The 11369-nt window shown below is 33.4% G+C and overlaps 2 protein-coding genes across 5 annotated transcripts in view; one reads left to right on the forward strand and one right to left on the reverse strand.

Moving 5' to 3' along the window:
- The window catches only part of Syt14 (Synaptotagmin 14), a 12822-nt gene extending 11215 nt beyond the window's left edge, over positions 1 to 1607 (forward strand). For both annotated transcript variants that reach the window (XM_018520781.1, XM_018520782.1), the window contains exon 8: positions 289 to 1607. In XM_018520781.1, the coding sequence (XP_018376283.1) occupies positions 289 to 501 (213 nt within the window). In that variant the 3' untranslated portion in view covers positions 502 to 1607. The remainder of the gene's footprint in view (positions 1 to 288) is intronic.
- A 1892-nt stretch (positions 1608 to 3499) lies between these two features.
- LOC108769681 (pre-mRNA-splicing factor ISY1 homolog) overlaps positions 3500 to 11369 on the reverse strand; it is a 10502-nt gene continuing 2632 nt past the window's right edge. For 2 of the 3 annotated variants that reach the window (XM_018520794.1, XM_018520795.1), the window contains exon 5: positions 7146 to 7622. In XM_018520794.1, the coding sequence (XP_018376296.1) occupies positions 7260 to 7622 (363 nt within the window). In that variant the 3' untranslated portion in view covers positions 7146 to 7259. Of the gene's footprint in view, positions 3730 to 7145; positions 7623 to 11369 lie in introns of those variants that run through there. The other variant, XM_018520796.1, reaches the window with a different exon arrangement.

An 11369-nucleotide genomic window follows, 5' to 3' on the forward strand; every position in this document is an offset into this window, starting at 1 on the left:
GTAACGAGTTACTTCCATTCCCTGGTTTTTACTATTATTTACTATAGTATATTACAACAGAAATATAGCAGAAATGAAACATACTTTGCCATTATGATGTGATAATGTAGGGCCTAGAACAACTTGTATCATTAAATATAAAGTATTCACATACTCTTGACAAGTTCAGCTAAGTATATACATCTTTTACAAGCGATGTATATACACTTTGCAGTTAAAGGGTTAACGAAAGTTTCGTAGTATTTAAAATTTAATTATATTAAATAATATATAGCTTTTCTTGAACAGGTCGCGTTGTTTCAATTGGGAGACGTGACACTTTACCTCTCTGTGTACAATCGTCGACGAGGTGGAATGGGTAGGAAAGGACGAGAAATGATCGGCTGGCTCTGTTTGGGTCTGAACAGCTCCGGATCTGAAGAGCTACAGCATTGGAACGACATGCGGACGGCGAGGCAACCGATACAAGTGCAACGCTGGCATTCGCTACTGCGTCCTTGAGGTGTCTTCGTGTGAGTGCCTCTCATGGATTTATTCTTGATGCAGTTATTCGGGCGTGAAACGATTTCACCGGTACTCGCCGAAGAGTACGGGAAATAGATGAGCGTTTCTAGAAAAGAACAATTGTTCGCGGCAGACTTTATCTCGAGAGAGATTTCAATTCTTTCTCCTTATCTCATGGAGACACACTGTGTACTGCCTGGTTGAAGAACGGAAGTCAATATTCCAATCGGTCTGTCAATTCCAAATCAGAGCACGAACAATACAAGAGACTGTCCAGGTAACATAAAAGCGTTCTTAACTTCTGTGTCTATTACATGAAGCAAATGACAAATATGATAATGACAACACAAAATTCAAAAAATGTCTTAATGTTAGAGCTCTGTTAGACAAATAGCAGTGTCTAAACGATGTTCTAAGTACTCAAGAAATGCCTCTGACTTTCAGTCGAATTTTAAATTGGAACTTTAGAAACTTGCCAAGCTTTTGTTTTGTTCAGGATGCTCTGTTTGGAATACTGTAAACTCTGAGTTACAAACTCTTATCTAAATGTACCAAGTACATTTCCTTTTTGATACGCTAATGGGAGCAGTGTGGCTAGTCTTCGATGTTGAGGGTCTCGACGATCGCGTGATCGTTGTTCCGGCGTTTATCGACGTTCCGGCCCAATCGTCGTACCTGTCCTGTCACATGGTACGATGCTCTCCGACTCGACATGTGCCTGAGCCAATCTGAATCATTTATTTTTTACTTTGTGCCTTTCACCCTTTTTATGCCGCGCACCATGCTAAATGGAGGATTGTTGTGAAATGTAAGCGAATTTCAATGTCTGAAACGACGTTACTTCGAAAACTGAGATGGTTACATTTCTTGACTTCATAATTCATATTTTAAGATGCAGGGTGGTTACGCGATAGAAGATCCGAGATTCTTCAATCGTTTTCAATGTACTCTGAGAATCCGGAAAATATTCTCGCGTGGATTGGGAAACGCTCTAGAAAAATTAACAGAGGTTTTCCTTAATTGTTAAAATGCAGGAAGAGCCAAAAGTTCCTGTGATTTAGTAAAAATATTGAAAATCGAGCTCTCTCGATTTTATTTGTATAAAAGCCTAAAAAAAAGTTATTTAAATCTTCAGAGATTTAATAGAAAATTAAAGTTAAGTATTTCAATGTAGGAAACATGGTTGAAATGTTTCCTTGGAAAACGAAGTTTCTCTTATTTGAAAAATTTGAGAATTTGAAAAAATGTGATTCGTGTGTCCACCCTGAGGTAGGATAACATCGACACAATGAATTACTATTGTAATGCTTGTTGTTTGTAGAGCTGTTGTGTATAGAACAACAATGGAATTGTCGATATACGTTTTAATGTTTGTTTTTTCAATTATAACAGCTATCTTATAGCGTTTTCGGCCCGATCGGGTTTGCACCAACCTGGGTTGGATTAATCTTTCCTATTGGTTGACGTCACCCGCTCTACCAATAGGAGAGCACAAAACGCCATTAATCCAACCCAGGTTGGTGCAAACCTGGCCGGGCCGAAAACGCTATTAAGTAAATATAAATTAATACAATATCGAGATAGTAAACACAACATTCGAGAGTGAACTCTTGTTCGACGTGAAATTGACAACGCAAGTTCTTTACAAGTTTCTTATTTGTAAGTTTTTTCAATTTTTGATATTAAAATCTTTTAGCTTTTCTCTCTTCTGTATTAAATTCAAATATAGAATATTCCTAAAGTAAATCTACTTTTTTATAGAATATGTATATTTTATTTTAAAATGTAATAATTTTTTTTTTACCATATAATTTTCAATTAAAATTATTAAAACTATGAAAAAAATTAATTTTCTATGTTAAAGAATTGAATATTCTAATTTGTATCGTTTTTCTGTATAATATCAAATGAAAGCATTATCCATTGTAACCATATCATATGTATCTCAACACAATATTGTTGTTTTTTAAATTATAAATCGTTATTACTATTTCGTCATTGTGTCGATATTAACCCATCTTACCGTATATAATTGTATATTCGATCCCGATATCCGATCTACTTGTGTTTACTCATATGAATCAATGTGGCGAATATCGGACCCGTGTTCTCGCATACATTTAACACTGAATATAGCCATCCGATTTTTTTTTATCGATTAGCCTTATTACGCAGTTCAACAAAAATATTCTCAGAAAAGGAAATTATTCCTTATATTTTTGTCATGTCAGTGTTAAGAAACTTAAGATCAATTTAATAAAAGAGAATTTTTTAGTATAATTTTCCATGTTACAATTATCATATATAACATGCTAAAAAATTTTTCTCTTCAAAATTAAGGCAGATTTTGCTAATTAATAATTTCCCTGTTACAATTAATGAATCTCAATATTTAATTAAAGTATTCTGGTTAAAAAAAATTCTCATATCTCATAACATTATTAAGAATTTTCTATATTTTAAATTTAAAAAAATTTCTGAAAAAATACCTCTTAAACTTCTTCAGAATTTATCAGTTTTCTTCGGAAATTATAGAATGAGAAAGCTTATATTATTTCAGAATTCACACATATAAAAAATTCTAGAAAAATATAAACTAAAGGCTAAAAGTTCTAACAATAACTGAACGATATAACCATTTCAAACAAATTACACGCTATAACTATATGATATAAAATTTATTGAAATACTTTTTTTTACATTTTTGTGTTATACTTCACAGCTCACATATCTTAAAATTGACATGACAAGATATTCGGAGATAAGAAATGTAATTTGAAAGAAAAAACTATGGGAATAATTACATTCTTACCTTTGGATGACAAAATTAATTTTTGTTGAACTGTGTTATTATAACTTGGGCATGCATGAATGAAACGTAGATGTCTACTAATAATGAACTTTAAAACGAACGAAAAATATCAGTGAGATGAACTTAGTCTATTGCTTAGATGATAATTTAAGCTTAAAATTAGAATCTGATACCAAGATTGATCACAAAAATAGTGAAAAAAATTTATTATTATTGAATTGTTAATAAATTTATATTAACTGATATTACTGAACAAAATTTACACCACACGTTGTACTCGTTAAGGCGCTTATAAATAATATGTACATCTACGCACTTATTTATACGCAATAGTTTTTTTTATGACGACTCACTTAATCTGGTTTTTTAGCTTTTAACTTACAACTGGTATCTTACGTTCCCTTCAGGTATGCCTAAAAAGAAAGAATTGGATGGATTAGCAGCAAATATAATAATAAGATAAGATTTAGGACACGGGCATTGGTGTCTTCAGATGGTTCGAGAATGGATTGATACATGCGAGAGCCGACAACTCACCGCAACGTGATAGTAGCGGTTTATAGAGAGATTTCTCTGATCGAGATGGGACACGAGACCAACAGTTTGACAATTTAATGACGCACAATGACTCGCAAAACGCACTTCGTAAATGCAAATGTGATTGTAGAGTCGATATACTATAATTGAAATAGAAACATACACGATCACGAGTATGCTAGGAACATGGCATAATCTATGCGTTAATATTAGAATTTTTTAGCAAGGGGTTCCATCGTCAATAGCCATATTAGAGGAACGCAAAAGTAGAAGATACGATTAAAGACGCGATAAATTTATGCCTACAATTAGATCATGAGAGAGAAATGATTTAATATAAAAATGTATAAAAATATTAAAAAACTACCATACTATTTCTTCTTTTTTTAAACAGATTTTTCGACTAATTAAATATGTATTTCTTTTTAGCAAGTATTTGAGTTTTGCCTTTTTTTATATCTTCATAACTTTTAATATTATTATCTCATAATTAATATTAATATTATTAAAGATTATTTCCATATAAAATATTGAAATTAAACGAAAAATAAATCTAGTTATATTTATTCACAAAAGAACGTTTATTTTAAATCGTTTTAAGTCGAATATAATTTTTTCAGCATTTTACATTAATAAAATTATTTAAATTATAGAATCAATGCATAGATATAAAATTTGGTTCATTAAGATATATTAACTTTATATGCACTCTACTTTTATTTTGATTAATTCTTTATGCTTTACACTGAAAACTGCAAAAAGTTTTCTTAATTATCTGAGAAGCGTGATTAGCAGTTTGATATTGTCATTAAAATATAAAGGCGCATAGTAATAACGTGGAAAGTAGCCTTAGACCAAAGGATCGTTAGGGGACCCCTAGATCAGCGAACAAAGCCAGCGACTGATTAATGGACAAACAGATGCTGTGAATCATTTAACGCTTGACTTTTTCAAGCCTCTAGTAGTAAATCTTCATCATGATTACATATTAATCCATGCTCGAACTATTTTATTATTTACATTTTAGGAATAAAATAATTGCAGGGACTCAGAAATCTCCTTTAGGACACGAACAATTGTTTTTATCGTACAACGTAAGTTCTCTTTTTACGTACAATATGTGCGCTAGATGTGCGTTGCGAAGACGAACTAATATTGCATACAAGAATTTACAATATGAGAATTTAGAACATCTTAAGCATGTAGTGTCTGAGATTCTCTAACAAAATTATTTTTTATTTATAGATCCAGTGATTAAACTAATTTTTTCACAAAGCATGCAAATATCTCCACCTCCGACTTTGGCCGTGGATATGTTATGGAGCAGTTAAAAAAATGAGGGATATTTTTATTAAAATTTAAATTGTGCCTGCAGGTAAATTTAATTCTGAACATCAAAACTGTGAGGTATGTAAAAAGATAATCGAGATGAATGGTATTTGCATCTTGTTATATGAGATCATCGTAAATCATTTATACAGGATATTCGAAGAAAGAGTCTCAAACTTGAAGGATGTTCACTAGAGAAACAAGAAATAATCATAGTTGAAAAAATTAACTTTATATCATAGATAGACACGATTTCTTGTTTTAACAATACAGATGATTCACTTGCATTTTATTTTATGTAGGAAGCCAGACATTGCTTTTTACTGAAATTGATCCTTTCTTATTATTCTATATATAAAATAGTGTCACATAAAGTATTATTAATTTAGAAAGCAAAACGTTAACAGTAATTTGTTGGCGACTTAGACAGATTATTGGCATTTATTGTGTCTACATTAAGCTTGTTTTTTAATATATATGACATATTCTTAAAAAATATGATGAAAATTTTTTTTATCGAATACTTACAAAGTTTTGGACCCTTTTCAACCTATACAAATGATCATTAATGTTTTTGGCAGTATTATTACTTTTCTTAAAAGATTTTCCACGTATTTTCTATAGTATAAAGGAAACGGGCTAAATGGGAAAATCTTCTCAATCAGATGTTTAAAGTATACTACAGCTATATAAGTGTAGAATGGGTTAAAACGCCAGCCCATTTAGCGTTAAATGTGTGTGTGAGTGACATGTGAATATCATATATTATATATATAAGTAACACGATTTGTTTCGTGCATCGTTAGCTGATATTGTTAGAGAGTACTTCTGAGTCCTAGCGATATACTATCGTATAATGTACAGTCTGTTTATAAACGGCACGATGCTAAAGAGGTGACAAGCGTTTAAATATTTAAAATCAATTTACGATGTAGCGATGTTATATCAGTCTCTCGATTTGAAGATTAATATCATTCGTTTTCTATAACACGAACTGGAATTAGGGAATTCCAAGAATTTCAGTCAGCACCCGAGTGACATATATACGTTTAATTAGTGAGTAGTTTTTTAACTTTTAGGTCTTTTACTCTTTCAAGTAAATAACGGTGTAATGTAATTACGATAACGTTAATCTTGCCATGTTTTTCACTTTGTGTGATAAGCTGTTGGATATGTAGGAAGTGATCAGACTAGTTCCAATTTACATTTTCACTACAAAGGGATCATCACGATTCTCTTTGAGAACGCGGATAAATTTTCACCAAAAATATTTCTTTTCTTTTTTTTTTTTAAGCAAGATTGTGTTTCTTATATTTAACACTCGAAGATTAATGATTACGGTTCGTTACAAAAATGGGCTGTGAACTCGTTGGATACGTTGTTAAACTTTATATCAGTTACCATTCTTTATTTATAATATTTGCAACCGAAGCGGAATTGTTCTGGGAACGATTAAGATACCTTTATAAATTCGGGCATAAGAAGTAAACTTTTTCCTGTTTTTAGATCTATTCTAGAGTTTTACGATCATGTTGATTAAATAGAAGTTATTCGTTAATAGATGCTTGCTATATCGAGAGGATAAGAGAGCCAAGGTCAAATTGAAGAACACACGATATACTTTGCAACATTCTAATGATACATTTGCGAAAACGAGAACATGCGATATCTAGATTTTCTTACAAAATAACGTGTACCGTACCTACTCTGTTATTCTATTTTATTGTGGAATAATCATTTCGCCTATTCTCCGTTGCGAAAAACGACGAAAAAAATGGGAGAAGTGTCATATATCGCGATGATTATAAACAGACTATCCTTGGATTTTTATCTATATTTTCATCTACGGCACCCGTTTCTCTTGATAAGCATTCGAGTTTGAATGTCTACTGCACAAATTAATGATCTTAATCAATGTTATTACATGCTTATAAATTAATAATAATTATTATATTCATCGCGTTTTATAAAAATGTATTCTAATATATAATTAAACAAATAATAAATTTATCAATAGTTAATATCGCAATCGATATTCCAGTTTGTACAATTTCAAACACAACGTCGCACCTGGACTTCAGTCTAGTCCGTACTTTTCCAGCAGCTCTTTCTTCTTTCTAACCAGCAAAGCTTCCTGAATATCCTGCTGCGAAGGAATCAATTTTTGTGCCGTTGTTTCAATCTCGACTTCCGGTTCCTTCTCGTGAGCTACCCATTCGTTAATGCACTTTTCTCTCGCTTCTTGCTCGGCCTTCTGTTCCAACGGTATCAGAATACCATCGTCGTCGTCCATATAGCCGTAATAATCCGCGTCAATGTCCTTCATCAATTCTGCGCGAGTTTTACGAGGCGGCGGCGGTGGCTCCTGCTCAAATAATTCTCTAACACCCGGTAGTTCTTTAGCAGCTCCGAAATACTTGTAACCTCGATTACCGGGAACCTATAATTTCATCGGGATACATAAATATTTAATACATTTTTGGATGTTTACTGTCTGGAAAATGTTGAACTCTAATTTATTTCGAAGTGCATTTAAGGAGTCAGACCGGTGTGACCGATCGAAAAAATAAATAATTTTTAAACGTGGATTATCAAAGAAATAAAAAAAGCTGTAGACTTGTGGTTTGATACTTTTTTCAAGTACACGTTGAAGGTATAAAATATGCAAAATGAAAGAAAAAATAATCTTAATACCATATAAAGATTATGTGTTTCGCGGGTTTTCTCCGTATCTACTATCTAGATCCATTTTTGGAATGCCAATGTTTCGTGAACCTTGCAATCCACTTCATCAGGGCGAGGAGCAGCTTGATACTGAGCTCAGTATCACGCTGCTCTTCGCCTTGATGAAGTGGACTGCAAGGTTCATGAAACGTTGGCATGCCAAAAATTAATCTGGACACGGAGAAAACCTGCGAAACGCATAATCTTTATATAGAAAGTACGTGGAAACTTCAAAAATATAATCTTAATACCATTTATTAAAATGTTATAAAAAATCAATTCTTTTCGCGTCGATGATTCCGCCATATTGGATCATCTGAAAAAAAAAAATAATAATAATAATAACATTACTTAATTAAGCATATTGTATTCTTTAAGCATTGACCGAACTTATTCAAAATTTGTTGAAATTTGACTGAAAAAAAATTTTTTAACCTTTGCCTTTGGTTTGATTTTTGGCATAAATATTGTTAATTAATTTATTAGTATTTTGCAAAATAATAATGATATTGTAAAAATCCTCGGTCAATGCTTAGAGAATACTATAATATAAGGATAATAAAAAACCAAAATTCAAGTCAATCCGACGAATACATCCCGACAAACCTTCGACACCATTTTAAAAAACAAAGTTTCGAGAAAAACACATTTTAAAGATTATTTTACATTTAAAGATTATTTTACAATATAGTCTTTATAGTGCAAACTTTTTTGTTCTTACCGTTAATCTGCCATGTCAGCTTCGTAATAATTATCCCCTTCAATCTTCTTTATAGCGTTTTTCATTGGCAGAATTAGTGCGCACTCAGTACACATTAAAGCTGTTGTACACTATTCTAATTTAAGTGTAAAAGTGAGATATCTCAAGTGATAAAACGCCCAGTGTGTATGTTATCAAATAATAAAAGTATTGAACATTTCGCGGTTTGATTAGTTTCTATATTTTTATTAAACGTACATCTTTATGTCGATTTGTGTGCAACGGCTTTAAAGTGCACTAAGTGCGCATTATACATAGATGCCTCGAACGTATGTGCCTCAGTGAAATTCGTTCTTCGTCCAAGGTTTCGCAAATGCTTGCTGTAACCGGCCTGATGGCTATATCCATGGTATTTATCATTAAAAGAATGCTTGAATAATTATTGAATATGCTGGCAACATTAACAGCAATTCAACGCATTTAGCACTATTAAACGCTGTTTTTGGATCAAAGGTCCAAATCAACTCGTTCAGGCTCTCGTTCGAATTTTGAGTGTATCCACCCAAACAACGCTCTAACAAATCATCTTTGCTAAGTTTCTGGTAGATAGGAGTAATTACCTTTATAACATCAGGATGAAGAGTAAGTTTGTAAATGTATTCACTTAATTTATTTGTCGTCTTTGCTATCTACCAGGAACTATCTACCAGGTCCGAGCGGATAGTTCTCATGTTGCGATTTAGCGTCAGTTGATGATTTGTGCTTTAACGTTGCCCATATTGCAGTTTTCATCTTCTATTGAATGTTTATGTCTCCTAATAGCAAATCCGTAAACTTAATTCGTAAACTTAATTCGTCGATTAATTTTCTCGTCAATTTTCCTCTTAGTTCTTTTTTGTCCTTTTTTATATTATTAAGTAGAAAACCCATCCGCTTTTGTAAACGTGACTGACACATTCTTTTTTAATTATCGTAATGTTTTCCTCGTATGGTTGTGATTCAACGATGCCTTTGTATGTTTTACAATCATCGTCACCGATATACGATAAATATTTGACTCCATGTAGACCTCCTGAACATTTCTATTGCTCCGACTACCTCCATTTTACCCGAACTTCCTTCATGATTAGCTGAACACGTTTCTTTATGCGATTGCATCCACAATTCGAATTCAGCCGAGTTATATTTATCTAATTTATCCTTCCAGTATTCGCATTCCTTGCAATACGATGATTTTACGATTACATCTAGTACTTTGACAGAATACAATCCAATCAGCGATTGACTTCTTGCAACGTAAAACCACGCTTTCGCCACGAGTCATCTCAGGAAACGGGTGGCACCCAGTTGGACACGGCTCAATTGGACACGAGCCACTCACAGCGCTTGAGACTACAAAGCTCCTAAGCACCGGTCGCTGTAATTAGTGGTGTCCAATCGAGCCGTGGTTAATCGGGATCACCCCTCAGGAAACTATTAGTCCTGCAGGTTCTGATATATTTTCTACTTTTGCCATTAAGTTTTTCTCCTCAGTGGCAGCGTCAGAAAATAATAAAGAGGCAACAGTTTTCGACGTACAATGAATGTTTGTATTAATGTCCTGGTAAACCGTTTTTGTAAACATTCTTGAAAGATACATGATACCGCAAAACTTTCTTATACTCTCGTAATCAATATCAAAAAGTTTCCGAAAGAATACGATTTGTCTGTTAATTTCGTACGCGTTTTGTATGAGTGGACAAGAATTAATATATCGTTCACAATTGTCACAATTTATCACGAATTTAAATCCAAATTCGCAAATATTTGATTCAGGGAAAGTCACATTTCTATTATTAGGTTAATTAGGAATTAAACTTAATTCCTATCGTTTTTTCGTCTCGAAAATCGATTTGTTTCGAAGGGAAGATGAATGAATACCTTAATCAAAGTAATTTCCTCCATTTTCTACTACTTTTTCCCATCTCTCTGGCAACAGGGCAATCCCACGACGGTAGAACGCGGTGTCTTTCGAGGTGATCCATTCATCCACCCATTTTTGGACTTCGTTGTTATTGGAGAAGTGTGTGTCCATAAGTGCGTGTTGCATCGATCGGAAAAGATGGTAATCCGACGGTGCCAAGTCTGGAGAGTACGCTGGATGCAGGAGAACTTCCAATTCAGGCTCTAGAAGTGCCTGCTTCACGCTTTTCGCGACATGCGGTCGAGTGTTATCATGCAACAAAATGACTTTGCGTCGATTGTTGGCTACGGATGATCTTTTTTGCATCAATTCTTCACTCAATCGGCGTTTGGAGTAAGAGCCTAGATACAAGCTTTTGCACAACGCATAACGCATAGTGCATAAGCGAATCAACTAATCAGAAGCTTTCCTTTCCTCTCATTCCATGGAAAAGAAGAATTTCGATTGATTCCATTATGCACTATGTATTATGCGTTATGCAAGTGTGCTGCGGCCATACATTTAACTGTTTCGACAACTCTAAAAGCGTTTGAGCTGGATTCTCATCAAGCAATTCTTGCAGCTCGACATCTTCAAATTTTTTCGACTATCCTGGACGTTCTTTGTCTCTCACATCAAAATCACCGTTTCCGAAGCGTTGAAACCAAACTCTACATGTTGGTTCCGATGGAGTTTCAAGGCCCGTCTACAATACACGGAGTAAGAAGTAAGAGTAAGAAATTGACCAATCACAGTCGATTATTCTTCTCACATTCGACTGTGATTGGTCAATTTCTTACTCTTACTTCTTACTCCGTGTA

Source organism: Trachymyrmex cornetzi, unplaced genomic scaffold, assembly GCF_001594075.2.
Source record: "Trachymyrmex cornetzi isolate Tcor2-1 unplaced genomic scaffold, Tcor1.1 scaffold927, whole genome shotgun sequence".
NCBI lineage: Eukaryota > Metazoa > Arthropoda > Insecta > Hymenoptera > Formicidae > Trachymyrmex > Trachymyrmex cornetzi.